The 19022-nt window shown below is 35.5% G+C and overlaps 1 protein-coding gene across 1 annotated transcript in view; it reads right to left on the bottom strand.

Annotated features, from left to right (window-relative positions):
* Positions 1–19022, bottom strand: part of ARAP2 (ArfGAP with RhoGAP domain, ankyrin repeat and PH domain 2) — a gene marked incomplete at both ends in the record, with an annotated part of 189236 nt that overhangs the window by 59720 nt on the left and 110494 nt on the right. The window contains 5 exons of the mRNA XM_082838650.1: positions 7800–7917; positions 10680–10754; positions 13161–13229; positions 14711–14858; positions 18215–18320. Of these exons, the coding sequence (XP_082694776.1) occupies positions 7800–7917; positions 10680–10754; positions 13161–13229; positions 14711–14858; positions 18215–18320 (516 nt within the window). The remainder of the gene's footprint in view (positions 1–7799; positions 7918–10679; positions 10755–13160; positions 13230–14710; positions 14859–18214; positions 18321–19022) is intronic.

Below are 19022 nucleotides of genomic sequence, written 5' to 3' on the forward strand. Positions count from 1 at the left end.
CAACTACTTGCCTAAAGCCAAATAGCTGGTAAGGAACAAAGATTTGACTCTCAAATGTATCTGACTTTACAGCCCCAAATCATAACTACTACACTCGGTTTTATTTTGGACAAATATGTAAACCTCCCCATGATGATTTTCACACATGTAATTTTGGGGAAAAAGTATCAACTCACCAAGATATTTCTGAGGACTAAATAAGGTAATATAAGCAAAGTGAAAAACAATTCAGTTCACACTTTCTCCTTTACTTTCCTATCCTTAGTGAGAAGATGGTAAGGAAATAAGATAGTTTCAACATCCTATATGTAAAGAAACTGATGATATTGCAGTTGGATTGGCAGTGGGAATGATACTCTTAACTGCAAAACTATCTGGATTGAAATAAAAGCGTACTCTCCTTTATTACAAGATTAAATTTGTAATGAGACTTCCAAATATCAGAACATTTATATTAAAGAGGGTCACCATTACAAGTAGATACAATGGTGATAGTTCTGAAGTGCTCTTAGTTATACTGAAATATATCACAGCAGACATAGAGATAAATATAGATGTGCAAAAAATTAGCCAAGTATATTTTTCACATCAGTCTCATAGTATGAAATACTTCAGGAGAATGAAAATCCTGAAGATCCAAGTTCCTGCTTAAAAACAGAGCTGAGCGCTTCCCTCGTGGCGCAGTGGTTGAGAATCTGCCTGCCAATGCAGGGGACACGGGTTCGAGCCCTGGTCTGGGAAGATCCCACATGCCGCGGAGCAACTGGGCCCATGAGCCACAATTACTGAGCCTGCGCCACTGGAGCCTGTGCTCTGCAACAAGAGAGGCCGCGATAGTGAGAGGCCCGCGCACCGTGATGAAGAGTGGCCCCCGCTTGCCACAACTAGAGAAAGCCTTCGCACAGAAATGAAGACCCAACACAGCCATAAATAAATAAATAAATAAATAAATAAATAATAATTTTTTTAAAAAGCTGTAAAAAACAGAGCTGAAAAATGGGTTGAAAAGATAAATATTTTAAATCGTTAGACTGTCAAATGATACAATTCTAAAAGAAAGAGGTAAGAGGCAGGAAAAATGGACTGAGTCATCAAACGTTGTTGGAATATAAATTCCTACAAATAAACAAGTTTTTATTAATAGTTACATTTACAACCATCTGTCATGATAGATTTTATGCTATGTAAGTCAGCTGGCATTAGGGCATTATTAGAAATAACTAATTTGCACACTATCTATAGCATTAAAATTGCTGAAAATTCAGTGTAGTTATTTAACAACAGGTCTGGACGTGGTTCTTTTGCTAGGTAAATCATGTTCTCAATAGTTTAAAATCTTGTCCACAGAATTAAACCTGGCCTACCTTGTTAGATAGAGAACTTCATTTCCACCTGAAATAACAGGTGTCCTTAAACTTCTGGCAGTAATGACACAGGATTTCCAGAGACAATTATGACTTCCTTAATAATTATTTTTAGTGCCAAGCCTAGAGCCATGCAAGTCTTTCTCTGTCCTATCCACATACTCAGAGGGTGACAGCACTTGTGTCAATCAAGAGAAGAGCTAGAGAGACTCTGATTAAAACTGAACTGATCTTCCATTTCATAGTAGCTATGAAGAGAAGGAAGAAAACATTTTGTTATGATATTGCTGTGTAGAAAGTAACCGCTTCACAAACTTGAACCTCTCAGTGAGGAAGCCCACTTAAATGAGGCCCCGTGGGCAGTTAATTTTTTTCAGCACATGAAGAACCTAAGGGGTATGGGACTACATTGGCAAGGTACAGGTTCATTTTTAAGGTGAAGCATTAAAATAACAGTGTACTTTATAAGTATGGTGAGAGAGATACCCTCTGCTAAGGTGGGTTTCAGCTTGTCCTGATGATTGCCTGACATCTTTCAAAGAATGAAACAGAGAAAGACTTGTTCTCCATCTAGTACAAATTTCAAATGTCCCACAGGCATTCATTTAAAAGGAAAACCTACTTATAACCTAACAGCTTAGAATCTAACTCAGCTTTACATATAAATTCTCAAAATATTTTATATGGTTTTAGTGTGGTATTGTTTTTCCCCATGACTGTAACTACTGTATGAGCAAAAAAAGAAAAAAAAGATTGTGCTTTGTCTGTCAGAACTTTTCTAAGAGTTGTTTACCATTTGCTATGGTCTGAATGTTTGCCCCCTCCCCAGTTCATATGTTGAAACTAATCCCCAATGTGATGGTATTATGAGGTGGGCCCTTTGCAAGGTGATTAAATCATGAAGGCAGAGCCCTCCTAAATGGGTTTAGTGCTCTTATAAAAGAGATCCCACGAGTCCCTTCTATCATGTGAGGACTCAGTGAAAACATGGACATCTGTGATCCAGGAAGCAGGCCCTCACCAAACACCAAGTCTGCTGGTGCCTTGATCTTGGACTTCCCAGCCTCCAGAACTGTGAGAAGTAAATTTCTGTTGTGGAGTTCTGTTATAGCAGGCTGAACAGACTAAGATGCCATTTCACCAACGATGGCAATTCTGCTAATGATACATGAGTCACAAACTGACATGCTTGTATCAGTCTGCATTTGTAGCTGTCACATCCATGATATTTCCATTTATAAATTTAAGAATATATTTTCATTATCTTCGACTATATAGGAATGTCTGAGCATTTATGTATTATAACACATATTTTCTTTTTACTTATTTCTATAATTAGGTTATAACATTTTTTTAATGGGTATAATAGAGTATCTCAGGAGAGTAAAGGGACCAAACAAAATATCTATTATACAAAGGGGGCACTGGAAAAGACAGGGTAGAGGACTATTGCTTTAAAATTTACAGGTACCTAAAATAAAATCCAGCACTTCTGGTTCACTTACTTATTTATCCATTTATTTATTTATCTATCTATCTATTTATTTATTTTTGGTTGCTTCAGTTACTTGGAGGATTTATATTTACATTAGGAAAAGCACCAATTCCCTGCTGACATTCTTCCTATCAACTACAATCTTGTGACTACCAATGCCTTCACTTTTATCTTCTTTTTACACTTCACTTTATCTTCCCTGCATGTTACTAGAAATAAAGCTCTTAACATTTCAGAATTTCAGGTGGAGCACACAGGTCCCATCTGCTCCAGTAAGCCAACATAATCACAGGCCCCTTTGTTGCTTTCTTAGCTTTATTCCTCTAAAAGCAGTGAAAATAATCTTAGTTTTCCCTTCCGGCAATTTCGACTTGAATGGTTGACCAGACATTAAAACCATGCCAAATTTGAATTCCTAACTCCATCAGATGTATTCTTTCTTGATGTACATGGGGTGTTCCTTTGATTACATATTTGGACATTCACAAGTCAAAACAGCTTGAAGTCTCCTAGTCTTTTTATATCTTCATCAAGATAACTTTTTTTTAATTAGCGAGAAGGAGCCACCACCACCACCACCAACAACAATAAAAACCCGACTCCAATCTTACCATTTGTGATGTACTAACGGGCACATGCAAGTTGATAATTAGTCATTTTCAGGGTCAGCCTCCCTTCATTTTCCCAGGTGAAATTTAAAAAGACTGTTTCCAGATACATTGCAATCTCTCTTCTAGCTCTACATAATTCTTCCTATCCTCACCCATTCTGCTTACTCCTCTCAGTCCAAAAGACCAATGCCCAAAGGCACAGACCTCCAGAGCTGTGACACAGGGATATGCTTTGACTCAACCCCTGAGAGAACAAGGGTGGTAGCGAGAGGATGCTTACCCCCAAATCCACTATTCATTTTTTGCTGTGGCTCTCCTAAAAAAAACAAAACAAAACAAAACAAAACAAAACACAGCAACAGAAGCATGCAGGAGACCATCAGCTGTCTAAGATCTCACCAGGGCTTTGATATCTCCTAGTGGTTCCTAATCTATAAGCAGAAATCACTTTTTTTGTGCCTTCCATATTTGGATACATCTATCCAAGCAGCAACAATCCCAGTCACTCAGGTTCAGAATGCACCCCTATCCTGTTCCACCTAAGTTAACAAGATATTGAAAATATGTTCCACATCAAACACTATGCTAGAGGTACCAAGAGATATAAAGATCTAAAATATATGGTAAATCCTAAAGAACATAAGGCAGAGCCAGGTTACTATTCTACAAGTCAGATTAGTATGCAGTATTATAGATCTTTAAGCAAATAATCACAAAAGATCAGTGAGAACTATATTCATCTAATTACCATCTTGGAGGAAGGGGCATTTGAGCTGGATCTTGAAGGATGGATAATATGGATAATGAAGAAATAATGAAAGGGTATGTATTTATATATTGAAGTATAGTTGATTTATAATATTATATTAGTTTCAGGTGTATAACACAGTGATTCAATATTTTTATAGGCTATACTCCATTTAAAGTTATTACAAAATAATGGCTACATTTCCTTGTACTGTATAATATATCCTTGTTGCTTATTTATTTTATACACAGTAGTTTGTATCTCTTAGTCCCCTACCCCTATCTTGCCTCTGCCACTTCCCTCTCCCTCCCTCTGGTAACCACTAATTTGTTCTCTATGCCTGCGAGTCTGTTTCTCTTTTGTTATATATATTCGTTTGCTTTACTTCTTAAATTCCACATATAAGTGACTATATGTGGATATAACAGAGTACTCGTATTTTTCTGACATTTCACGAGCATAACACTCGCTAGGTCCATCCCATTGTTGCAATTGGCAGAATTTCATTCTTTTTTACGGTTGACTAATATTTCACTGTACATACTCTGTATATACATATCACATCTTCTTTATCCATTCATCTGTTGATGGACACTTAGGTTGCTTCCATATCCTGGCAATTGTAAGTAATGCTGCTATGAACTTTGGGGTGCATGTATCTTTTCAAATTACAGTTTTCCTCTTTTCTGGCTATATACCCAGGAGTGGAATTGCTGGATCATATAGTAGCTCTATTTTTAGTTTTTTGAGGAACCTCCATACTGTTTTCCATAGTGGCTGCACCAATTTACATTCCCACCAACAGTGTACTAGGGTTCTCTTTTTTCCACATCCTTGCAAACATTTGTTATTTATAGACATTTTGATGATAGCCATTTTGAGAGGTGTGAGGTGATATCTCATTGTTTTGATTTGCATTTCCCTGATGATTAGTGATGTTGAGTATATTTTCATGTACCTGTTGGCCACCTACATGTCTTCTTTGGAAAAAATGTCTATTCAGATCCTCTGCCCATTTATTAATTGGGTCATTTGGGGGGGGTTTTGCTACTGACTCGTATGGGCTTTTTATATATTTTGGATATTAACCTCTTAACAGATATATTATTTGCAAATACTTTTGCATATTCTGTAGGTTGTCTTTTTGTTTTGTTGATGGTTTCCTTTGCTGTGCACAGCTTTTAAGTTTAATTAGATCCCATTTGTTTATTTTTCTTTTTGTTTCTTTTGCCTTGGGAGACGGATTCAAAAAATATTGCTACAATTTATATCAAAAGAGTCTTCTGTCTATGTTCTCTTCTAGGAGTTTTATGGATTCAGGTCTTATATTTAAGTCTTTAGTCCATTTTAAGTTTATTTTTGTATACGGTGTGAGAAAATGTTCTAATTTCATTCTTTCACATGTAGCTGTCCAGTTTTCCCAGTACAACTTATTGATAAGACTGTCTTTTCTCCAGTAATGAAACAGTTTTAAGATGGTTTTAAAACAATATGAGAGAGTGGTATGGACTAATATATACTACCAAATATAAAATAGGTAGCTAGTGGGAAGCAGCCGTGTAGCACAGGGAGATCAGCTCGGTGCTTTGTGACCACCTAGAGGGGTGGGATAGGGAGGGTGGGAGGGAGAGAGACACAAAAGGGAGGAGATATGGGGATATATGTATACGTATAGCTGATTCACTTTGTTGTAAAGCAGAAACTAACACACCATTATAAAGCAATTATACTCCAATAAAGATGTTTAAAACAATAACAACAACAGAAATGATGAAAATTAAAAGAAAAAAATAAAACAATATGATCCTATTTGTGATTTAGAAAAATAATTCTGGCAGTAATGCTGACAATTATCTTTTACTCACAGGTATGATGAAGCTGGTAACCTAGCCCCTCCCCTTAAAATTAAACAAAAATCAAGACTTTACCACCATTGAACCATATAGTAATACAAAAGTGTGCTTCACTTATGCAAAAGATTTTAATTGTATGGCAGCTAGTACTAGGCACTGTGCCAGGAACAGAGACTGTACTAAAGATAGAAAAAAGAGAGGCCCTCCTTCCTTCTAAAGAGTTCTCATCAAGAAAGACAAAAATAAATCCACATGATAGGCATTATAAAAAAAGATAAAGACAAAGTGCAATGGAACACTTAGTCTGGGTTTTAAAGGAGGTAAACAGGTGGGCCAGAGGGGGAAGTATAAAGGCACACTTGGGAAACACCTGCTTGCACGTTAGTCAAGCACAAAGGGTAGAAGTGACTGTCTATAAAGAAATGTAAAATGAGAAAAGATGGTAAAAGATCAGAGCAGCAGAAACCCACTGCTTAGGGAATAGACAGAGGAAGAAGAACTGACAAATGAGATAAAACGATTTGAGCACCAGGAGGAGAATCCAGGCAGCGATGAAAATAGAGTGAACACTTTCCAAGAAAAAGGGAACGGTCATTAGCAATAAATGCCATGGTAAGGACAAGCAAAGTAAAGCCGGAAGCAAATCCACTGGACTTGGCAGTTAGGGGTCACAGGAGTCATTTGACAAAGCACCTTCTGTGAGTGGGGCTGACTGAGCCCGACTATGGGCTAGACAGTGTGAACTGACACCGAAGGACCAGTGTCACTGAATCTTGGCAATGAATATTGGAAAGTAGTGTTTTAATACAAATTATACTTTTAAAGAATTGTGCACAATAAAAAGAAAAAAAGGAATAAAAACATCAAGATGGAATAATGAAAGACAAAGTATTTGATAATCTCATTTCATTCTAACACTGATTACAAGACTCCTAATAATGCATGATGAGGTATTTTAACATTCATTTTTAATTTTTGTCTTGAGCTTGTGGGTGGCGAGATTTTACTTTTGGCAGTTTGACATCTATACTTGAAAGGGTCCCAAGACCTTAGCAGGTATCAGCTAGACAGATGGTCAAGGTACAAAGACGTTCTGCATCTCATTTTTTTTTCCTAGAGGTCTTTAAAACCAAATGGTGTCATTATAATGTTAGGCTTATTACTCTTGGGGCAGTCAAGGTGTTTTAAAAGCTCTCTTTATCCTTCTGCATCTGAGATAAAAGATGACAAAATACCTGATTCACTCCACTAAAGATGAAAAAGAAAAAATGAAAAATAAGCTTCTGCTAGGCTTAATACAATATTATTTTTAAAAATAATAAATAACTTTTTAAATCAGTACTCTTGTTCTTGTTAAATAAGTAGCATACAGGAATAAGGTAGAATACGGTGGATAGTGGTGGTGACATTTAGACTATTGTTACAAATCAAATTGCTTGTTCTTATAAATAAGGCCTTATTTCCTGAGGCAACAACATACATGCCTAATGCTTTATACTATATGTTTATGGTCAATAAAATAATCTAATTACTTTGATGAGTAAAATCATAGGAGGGCAACCTCAAGTGGCACTAACATACATCAACACATGCACTGAGGTAGAAGGGAAGTCATAACGAGATGTTAAGCTTTAGAAAAACATAAAATGTTAGTAATGACTTGTCACAAAAATAGTATTTCTTCATACTTTAAGCAATTTAAGAATCCCTAGCATGAGAACCACTTACCAAGCTCTTCATTTTCTATGACTTCAAATGTGGCCCAGATATCATCTTTTGTAGGAATTATATTTTTTATTGCTAATATGTCATTAGTTAATTCTTCTGCTTCCATCACGGGAGATATCTAAAAGAGAAGCAAAATTTCTTCAGAATATATGTCAGACACAGAAGTGGCCTTTGCTAGGGCAGTAATACTCCCCCATCTACCACCTAATGATACTCCAAATTTCCTCTTAGTATGTTTACCTAGCTTCTCTAAGCACATGGGGAAAGCCTATTCAGATCTTCTCCATATAATGTAATATATTTTAATGCATGTGTAAAAAAAAGATCACCATATAGGCATAATCAGAGAGAATGTTTTTTTCTCACTTAGTGAACAATTACATCACTCAAAAAGGGAAGAATATACCTACTCATACTAAGACCTTCCACAGACATTGGATCCAATGGTCTTCTAGGGGTAAAACTTTTCACTCAGTTCTATAATTAGGAGTTCCAAGGAGTTTGGTTTATGCAGCTTGGGCCCTAAATTATACACAGTTGACTGCTGTCTGCCATGCCAAAAAGCCCCAGGGTTTTAGTGTCTGTGGTGTGCCCCACCATGCCGAGTGACAGATGGTGGGACACCGAAGTATGCTCGAGCCAGGCTTTCAGGGCACAGGGCAGAGTCTGCAGTGTCAGCCTGGGGGTCAGCTCTACAAGAGTCCCAACGCCTCAGGCCATTGCATAAGCACGCCATCTCCTTCAGGGACTTTGGGGATTTTTGATTTGTTTCTTCCTGGTTTTGGTTTTGCCAGTCAGTCTTACAGGTATGTTGGCCAAAAGCAAGTTGGCTTTCTCCAATTAGAATTTAGTTATAATGTTAAACAAATAGAAGATGATTTAAGCTTTAGAATACTGCAGCTGCAACTTAATTATACACGTTTTCAGTAAAACTATGTACCTAGTCAAAAATTTCTTAGAAAATGTGCTCACTTCCCTTTCTCCTGTCCATTACTAATCTTAAGCACACTGCACATATATAAATAACATAAAACATTTCTCTTACAGGTAATTCATATAGTCTATCTTTTGGAGTTTATGGAATTTAGTGCTTTCTTTGGAATATATTAACGATACAGTGAAGTCCATTATTTGCTATTTAGAAAAGCCTAATGTAATACAACCTTAAAAGAAAAAAAACATTAGCATGGGAAAAGTAGAGCACTGTAAGCAGCTGAAACATCAGTAGATGAGTCACTTCAGTGACACCATTCATCGGAATGGCTTTACACTTTTTTAAGAAGTGTAGCCCTTTCTTAAAATAAATAATGAAACTGAGAAACCAAACTAGTGAAATAGTCAGCAGGGAGTTCCTCAGGTTGACTTAGGAATGTAAGACTGGGACTCATTTCCTTGTCCCAGGTGACACCCAAGGCCCCTCTTAAGAACGCCTAGAACTCCACGAAGCACATTTTGGAAATCATTACTCTAAGCAATATACACATCAGTATAATGATCATCAGGTTTGGAATATGATGATTAAGGTTTGCATCCGGGCCTGAATGCTATTAATTCCCAGTTTCTACTCATATAAATGTGAGCCATCACCTGCTTCAACTACCTCCTTGGGTTGAGGTAATGATCAGCGGAAATAAATGTAAGAGTTGTGCAAAGTTTTAAGCATTAAACGCATGTTAATGATTACTTTTGTATAGTTTTTGTTATGTTTTTCAAGAGAATTTAGAGTTGTTGTAGGTGAAACTGGACAGTCCTTTATGTGAATATACTTAAAATAAGCACTTCTCTCAACTGTAATAACTTTTGTTATGGCTTTATTAGTCAGATAAGATTAAAACGAGCTACTAGAGAGTTTATGTGTAAGTGGAGTTAAGTCATGTGCTTTGACTACCTCTTCCAGCATTAGTGATGGACTTGGGCTGATTAATCTCTGCTATTTCCTCATGTCCCCTGTGATGAACATCACATGTTCAGCATAACAAATAGATGGGGACAAGGAGGGGCAAGGCAGCTCATGTAGTTCAACTGCACAACTAGGTGAGTAATCAGTGCCAAAGAGTCATTATGTGTAATCATTAAAAAATATAAAATAATAATTACAATATCTTTGACCTAAGTGAAGTCCAGAAATATCTAATGTTAAGACCCTGTTTAATCTTGGACTTTAAAAGTGATAAAAAGCTAAAGCTGAATTTCTATTGTTAGATGGCATCATGTCTATTCTGCCTACAGAGAAAGTAGTCTCACTCTCGCTCAGGCAGACTAAGTACAGAATATGGTAACACGAGAGGGATCTTTTTAATTCAGAACAAATGGCTAACTAATGGTCTCAAGGAAGAAGAGAGTTATTGAATATTCAGGTACATTGAAAGACTGGAAGCTAATGTCTAGGATACAAGGGTGGGGGATTAATAATAATAGTACTACTAGTAGTAGTTATTTATTAAACACTTATGTACCAAGCAATTTGCTAAGTGTTTCATAGGCAGGATCTTATTGAGTCCTCACATCAGTGCTATGATGTAAATATTGTAATTTTCCCTCATTTTACAGATCAGAAGATTGAGACTCAGATGGAGTATATACGTTGCCTAATGTTGACAAGGAAGAAAGGAGAGGAGCAGGTGATTGAGCTCAGGTGGTTTTCCAGAACCTACAGTAGTATGTCCTAACCATAACCTAAAGAACATAGGATGGTCTCTTTCCAAATCATTAAAACATGGAATTGCCAGAGGATATTGGCATGAAGAGTCAAACTTGTCATGACTTGAATTGGACATGTAAAATAAGACAGAAGAAACAATAGAAAATTCAAGATATGCAAACTAATGCTAACACTTATGACTTCCAACAGTACTCTTTACATCCATCTTTAGGGCTCACCCGAATTATAATACTGCAGTCAGGTTCCTTCCTTTCTACATAGACCTCAATTAACAAATCTCCGGCCTGGGAAACCTAGAAAAGGGCAGATGTGAAGAGAGCAAATGTAAGTATCTTGCAAGAACACACACATGACACTTAAGATGGTTAGAAAACCCTAGTCATATTTCTAACGATTTTATAATAATGAAATGAGATCATTCCCCCTGTTAAGTTGCATAATGATACCCATTTTCTGGATGTGGTTGATTAAGGACAAGCAATCTACACAAATGACATAGTTAGCAAACTCAATTGCAATGCAGTTTTTTCTCTCTTACTCAAAAGTTTAGTGACCTCACATACCCTTAACATTCTTATTGAGATAATGAATCTGGCTACAGTGGACATAAAGAGATGATAAGTCCAAAAATTGAAATTTGAAGATAAATTAGGTTAGAGCTGTGTTAAAATTACAAATAGAAAAAGTATATTTAGCAAATAAAATTAAAAGTGAAGTGATAGAATAAGGAGATAATAAAGTTTTTATTTTAATTACCTTTAGCCAAGCATCAAGTGCTAGGTTATTTGGGTCACTGTTATAACCAAGAAGACACACTAAGTGAAGAATACACAAGCCAGAAAATAAAAAGCATAAGATATCACTATGTAGACTGACAGCACATGTGGAGAAGATTAACAAAGAATGAAACGAATCTTGAAAAATATTTTGAGTCGCTTTTTTCAGAAATTCCCTTAAGTTATATAAACACTTGGAAATAATATCCATCACTCATTTTTAAAAAAAGGTCATAATGGAGGAATGATCTTTCCACAGTTAAATCTGCCTCAGAATCAACCTGATGAGTAAATTTAGTGGAAAAAACATTAAAAATGTACTTTGAAGAACTGCTCTTAGTTATTCTGACACTACAGGCTTAGAAAAGCCTATTTCCAATTTTTCTTCCTCACTTTTGGTTCTACATAAAAATTCTAGGGAAGAAAAGATACAGTTGACATTTTTACTTTTCCCTGTGTTTGCATAAACAACTCTCCAGGAAGGACACATTTTAAAAATTAAAAAACCAAATACAAAGAACTCATAGCATGCAGCCAAAAACAAGAATAGCTAAGAAATTCAAACAGGGATAAGACTTAGAGACTGTCAGGAAACTACTTCAGAGGCGTTTTGAATGGACTAGAGAAAAACTCCAGCAAAACAACAGATTTTTTTCCAAACTGTTCTACTTTTCTTTCCCAATTACTCTATTTTATAGACAATTCTTTTCTTGTTTTACTGACTTCTACTTAATCAGAAAGCATTCAAGGCTCATTTCTTTATTGTAGTATGAATATAAATGATAAACTTGCAGAATGGTACTCATACTTTATCCAATAACAATATAGATAGTGCTGCCAAAGATTATCCCATGGGCTCACACAATCCTTTATTTCATAACTGAAACTCTCCCTGAAAAGCAAGAATCCAAGAGAACTAACTGATAAGGAGCCACATTTTTTAGTGTTACTGCTAACTTGTCTGGAGGCTGCATTAATTACTTTGGGTCAAAATGGAGGACACACTGTCTTAGAGAATTAATGTCATAGTATTAGTACTCGGGGAGCTAGGCACTAGGATGAAAGCCTTTCCTCACATCCCTCATATGGAATGATAACTCCGACAACTTCTCTAATTAGTTGTGTGTATTTCAGGAATGAGGTGAACTTAGGGTTTGACTAAGAAGGAAGCATTGGCCTCATCCTATGAGTGTATCTATATGGAGAATTTATTGATATTTGACCCACTTCTATTATTTGCATTGGTACCCTGAATCCACTACAATTCCTAGTTATTAGAAGACCAACTTTAAGAAAGTCCAGTGAATATTCATCAAACAAGGAAAGGTACTCTGGAAAAGTATAGTGCAACCTGAACACACAAATCTGGTATGATGCAACCAAGGAAAGCAAGAAAAGATCTAGAAAAGTCAACTTAAGACATAAATAACATATGTTACAAAGAGCACAACAGAAACATTCCCACTAGTGCAATCATCCAAGAGCATGCAAAGCAAAAGCATATAAGAAATAACTATTTCAAAAGGATAATGGAAAGAATCATTAGGGAGTCTGAATTTTCAATTTATTCTAGTATTTCTTTTGACTTTAAATGCTTCTTTTGAAATCCACTAATATTTTCAATAGTGCTTTTATAAATGAAAACTGATTTTAAAAAGGACATTTTGATAAGATTAAAACTGATTTTTCCATCTATGTTTTAAGAAATTTATATTCGCATACTTTGGCATTTTGCATATATGCAATGCTACAGAATTTCACGACTATTTTATCTAGGTTCTTTTTCCCCATTACTTTTACTTCGCTTCAAATAGGAATTTGAAAATAAACACAACAAATATTTACTTACAATGAAAATTTTTTTGTTTTTTGTTGTTTAAAAAATTTTTTTTTTTTATCAGAGATCTAACTATTACTACTCACTTGAGTGTCTTTCCACTTGGTAATAAAGCTATTTTCTATGTCCATTTGTTTGACTTGGTCTTCTTTAACCTGTTTAAAATATAATTTGGGACATTCTAATAAAATACAAGGAGTGATGGTACTTATCCTCACATAACTTTCTTCAGGAATTTAAAGACCAACACATTAAAAATAAATGAGAATGGCCATCTTTAGCAGCGTGGGCCCACAAAGCTAGGGCAGAAATAAAGCCAACTAGATACAGCCTCATAAAGTTCAGAACATCTTATGATGATATCATTTCAGGCTGCAGATTCCATCAATGGAATCCCCTTTGCTGAGGCAATTTAATTAGCAAAGGGGCTGATGATGTGTTTGATAGAGTTTATGTAGGTTGACAGACAAGACTCATTTCTCAAACAGAAATGTTGATTAAGTGCTTATGAAATTTTCACCATTTGGTTAAAGTTGGATTTAACAAAACTATGTAAACATTTTTATTTAACAGTACAAAAATAGAAAATAAACAGAGCATGCAAAGCCACACATTTTTTTTCTACATCTTTCATTTCTCAGCATCAGAACTATTGCAAAGAAGTTGCTATTGATCAAAAACAGTAGACACGTATAGGAAGAAGTAAAAAGGAGATCAAAGAGCAAAGAGGATCCAACAATTCTGGTCCATTCCTATATAAATTAAGATACAAACTGTTATTTTATTTTATTAAAATAGTTTCTTTCCCTTTGCTAAGTAATCTTTTTATCAGTTATTGTAAGAATGTACGAACTCTACAGAAGGTGACCTATTACATTAAGCTATTTGATTTCATCCGTATATACATAGCCCTGGAAAACAAGGGGTCTTGTACAAGACTGTTTAATAGAATGCCCCAAAAGGCTAAATGGCAACCCTGAGATGGCAGAAGCAGTTAAGCAATGGAGCTGACCTTTGACCCAGATCCTTTATATTCCCCCCATATTCAAATCCTAGGCTTATTTAGTCTATTTTTACTCCTTTGAATTAAGAAATCATCCCTATTCTAACAGTTTTCTGATAAAACATGAAAATCTGAACTTCATAATATAGCAGATTGAAAAGTCAAATAATTAGAACAGAGATGACTTAATAAGAACCACAGACTGTTAATTCAGAATTTTCTTTTTTTCCAGTTCATGCGCAATTAAAAGAAAACACTAAAATGCTTTCAACTGCAAAACTTATCAGCCTGATGTATATTACCGAATTTGTGAAATTCACAAATTTCATACCTCTAAGTAGACATACTTAATGCATACATATACTGAGGAAAAAAACCATAGAAACACTATAAATAGAAATATTCTGTCCAAGACACCAGATGGTAATAAAGCTTTAGAAGCAGCCAGATTTAAATGAATGGCTATAGCTTAAAAAGCCAGTTATATCTAAAAAATTAAGGATCATATAACTATCCGTTATTTTCTTTAAATATTCATAAAGACCTGAATAAAAGCATCCCAAAATACACATTTCTGTTTGCAAACAGTAACATCAAAACTATTCTTACAATGGTAGGATATAAAATATTTACCTCAAATATTTCAACATAATTATTAATTAAGTCCTCAATTACATTCACTTCTTCACTAGTTTGTCCCTTAGTTTGAAACAAACAGGAGGAAAAAACCAAGGCCAAATTGTGGGCGTTCATGTGATTGATTTCTGAGCATTTCTGAACCCTGTGAGAGAAAAGCAGAGCTTATTACAATGTATTTCTATTTGAAAATTTCATAGAACTTATAAGTCTTCATACTCATTTATTTTTTTCTCTCTCTTTTTTTAATACACATATATTGAAAGTCTCTGATGTAAAAGGTACAGTGGTGATTTAAAGAAAAATACACAGTTCTTTCTTCCAAGTAGCTCAGTGTAATTAAGAACATAAGAAAAGACTACTGTTAAAGATATTACTACAAGTTACAAAGCAGTACTTGATCATTGCTTTAGAAGAGGGACTCCTCACCCACCATATCCAGACAATTCCACTAATGGGACAACCTGCAGCTAAGGCATAAAGGTGTGCTTGCAGAATGGTGTCAAATGACTTGTGGGGTAGGAGCATAATAAAAGAGGAGAAAGGGGCAGTAGGTAAGCAGGAAATAAGGCAAGAATGGCAAATCAGGAGGCATATAGGAGAGAGTTCCAAATTCAAGGTTTAGGGCTAGGCTGAATTTCCCAAAGTACATATCGGGTGAGAAAATGCCTGGCAGCATGTGTTTGGATGGTTATTCAAAACAGGATATTTTCTCTCAAAAAGCAATCGCTTAATTAAAAAATACAATTACATTTTTCTTGGATAGAACTAAGAATGGCTTTTTACAATGAACAGACATGAACAGAGGAGTCAATTATCCCAACCAGTAGGCTACAACACTTGAGTTTTACAAAGAGCATTTAAAGTACTCACGAATGTAAGTTCAAAGTGATTAAAAACAAAATACAGCCATTACCCCAATAAAAGGAAATTTACACTGATAAAAATGCTCGAGAACTCTAACTGATGCCCGTGGAAGTATCTGTTAATGCTCTCTGTCACTGACTATAGACATAGCAGCTGCTCAGTTGCCTAACTACATTTGTAAATTTCTAAAATACATACTAAAAAAGGGAGACCAAGTCTATCAAAGGAATAAAGCAAGACTAAGGTAGGTACACCTGACTATAAAGAGCAAAGATTCTAGTAGGTACAAGAAAAATAAGGAGACACGACAGGAATATATATGATAGTGTAAGAAACTCACAAGGACATGCCAAATTGCATAGCAGAGACAGAGCAAGCTTGATCATCATATATAATTTATAAGATGCAAAAGGCATTGCAAGTTAATAGAGGAAGATGTCATAATGTGGGCATCCCTCTCAAACCACTTCCGTACTTTTTTTTTTTATCACACTGGACTGTAAACATCTGGAAAATTTATCTGCATGTCTGCCTGTGCTACTAGAATCTAAGCATCTCACAGTCAGAGACTTTGTGTTAATCACACTGTAGTGCGTAATAAATACCTGGTCAATGGAATTAAGTCAAAGTTAGTCATGGAGGAAATGGTCTGTTATCTAGGGCAGGGATGGAAGTGAATGCTAAGTCAACCTGACCTTATTCAAACTGACCTCTCAAACTTTTGACAACACTATCAAACATTCCCATCTCTCCTGAGACCTCCTTCTGCAATAACCTTCTCCTCCAGCACTTGTCACCTCTCCAGTTTCTATAGCTGCCTTAATTTCTGGCATAAAGCATGTACACTATGTATTTTCCTTTTCTTCTTTTATTTCACTGCTCCCACACTAGCATCCCCAAGTGTCCCATATTCAGCCAGCTCACTCTCTTCCCACTCAGCCCTTCTCATCAGAAGCCCAAGGAAATGGTTTCTTAAATAGTTTCTCTGCCTCTATTCTAACCTCTTCCCAATCAACCGCAGGACATGGTTTATTATCCTAAAACAGATTGGATCAGTCACTTCTTATCACTTAAAGGAATGAAATTCAAATGTTTCTGCATGACCAACAGTGTCTTTCGCAGCCTCCTGCCAGCTAGCTACAAACCATCTCATCTCCTGATACACCTATTTCCTAGAAAATATCCTTCAATCATGTCTCGTGCTTATTTTTCTTTCATGCCCAGTTCGTTTATCCATTTAAATCTAAAACATCACTTGGACCTCAACACACAATGAACCACTTAATCCCTCCTCTATAATTCCATGTCTTATGCTAAAATTCTTCATATTAAAATCTGTCCTGAGGGCACTGTGTTTTCCTAAAAAAATGTAAAATGCCCTGCAGCATCCCTGTGAGTTCCCACTGTGATGGCCCAGGGCTCCTTGGTGCTATTTAGAAACTGCAGACTTAAGACTATTTTTGTCATTCATGTATTATTATCAACTATTTTTGTTACATGGAACCTTAATGGACATTGTTCTATACATAGTAGGAGCTAAAATATATGTCAACTGAAGAAAAGGATTGGAAGGAACTCATCTGAAATTCAAGTATAAAGTTTAAGAATTATGTGTAACAATGTTTAAAATGTTAATATGATAACTGTAGCAGTCTGGTGACATAACTTCTGAAGAAAAAATTATTTGTCCCAATGTCTCATAGGCATAGAGATAGCACTATAACTATATAGACTACATTTATATGATGCAATAAGAAAATCAGATTTACAGTAGGAATGGAGTTTACAAGTATCAGAAGTGGTGGCTGGAAAAGAAAGATAAAGAGAAAAGACCAATTGTGGAGGATTTAGGAATCTAAATTCCAAATAAGGTACTTTTAGTAGAATTCAGGTTCATAGAAATTTATTCAAGGGAATATTGTATCCATGAAGGAAGCTGCAAACAATATGTTTCTTAAGCAATATTTACACTGATTTAAGTTTTTGTAACGACAAAACTTGCTCATAGCAAAACAAACAAACAAACCTTAAGTTTGTTGACTTAAAATGTTATTCCCAAACATTGTCATCCTTCAGATGTCATTTCTCAAGCTACCATTTTATTACTCTTATCCTCCCAAAGGCAGGGGACTACATGCCCCAACATAGAAAATGTTTTTGATTTTTAAAATTTCCCTCATCTAATCAACTGTCTGACACCAAAATATTGGAGTCAAGTTAGATACAAACTCATAATAAAGAAATAAAGGTTTATTAAGAGTCCACCACGAGAAAATACTGTACTCACAGATTCCTGCTATAGAATTCTGGTCCCTGTACTTCCTTCTCTGACATCCCTCTTAAATGTTTTAAAATTCTTGCTTATGTACTGGATGTATCTGATTTGCTGTGCATGATTATTTCTAATCCATTTAAGAAATTCTCCAGTGCTATTTATTTGAAACGTGTCTTAATTCCACTAAGAGACACTAAAGTGATAGTTCATGGGAATTCCATTTTGAAACTATTCTTAAGATATGGCGAAAGATTCATAGTCACAAATAGAAGGTTAACCACAGTACTTTAAATTTAAGAAATAATGTCTTATTGAGTGCCACGTTGGAAATGTCTAGAAAAGTTCATGAATCCACCCACCTATAAAGGTGTTCAATTATAGCTGCCAATGTTGCTCTGTTGACCCCAGGAAGAGTACGTATAAATGCTCCATATTTTTTAATTCTTTCCTTGTCATCTTGGGTATCTAGAGGTTAAACACACACACGTAAAACTTGAGGCCTAACTAATCGTCTGTATTACCAATTTGCCTTTTATCAATATTTTAAAACAATATTCACAATTGTTATTTCACTGACACAATCAAGTTTCAATAGGAAAACATTCAAACTTCTATAATTCTGGAAAAGTATTTACAAAAACATTCCAGGGCTATACATCATAGTTCTTATACTTTGTAATTAAAAATGAAGCACTTTCAAAACCCAGGGTTGTATTTTATCTTCAACGTTACAGACTACTGAATGTCAACTAAGAGGAATCTTTTCAATTAATAACAAATTAGAATACAAATTGAAAAGATAAGCCAAAAGTATTTTAACTGTAGCTATGATTATGATTATGATTTCACTATTTGTTATTTGAAAATGACATTTCTGACTTTTTTCCCTTGTGGAATCATAAAAATCTTCCCCAAACTATGAACCATCCCAGAACTACCTTACCCCACAGATCCATGTAAGGGAGCTTTCACCAGCCCTGGAACCTTCAACTCTTTGGAGAAGGTAAGGGGACAGTGGAAGAAGTCATGTGTAGGCCCTGGAAACGATGATATAGACTGAGAGGAGGATGGACCCTCTGCCTTAGTCATGGAGAGAAGGATGAGAAGGAATTACTCTCCTCCACCCTCCTAACCCCAAGAAGTCAAATACTTAGAGCAACTACACAG

Source organism: Leucopleurus acutus, assembly GCF_964270905.1.
Source record: "Leucopleurus acutus genome assembly, chromosome: 4".
Lineage (NCBI taxonomy): Eukaryota > Metazoa > Chordata > Mammalia > Artiodactyla > Delphinidae > Leucopleurus > Leucopleurus acutus.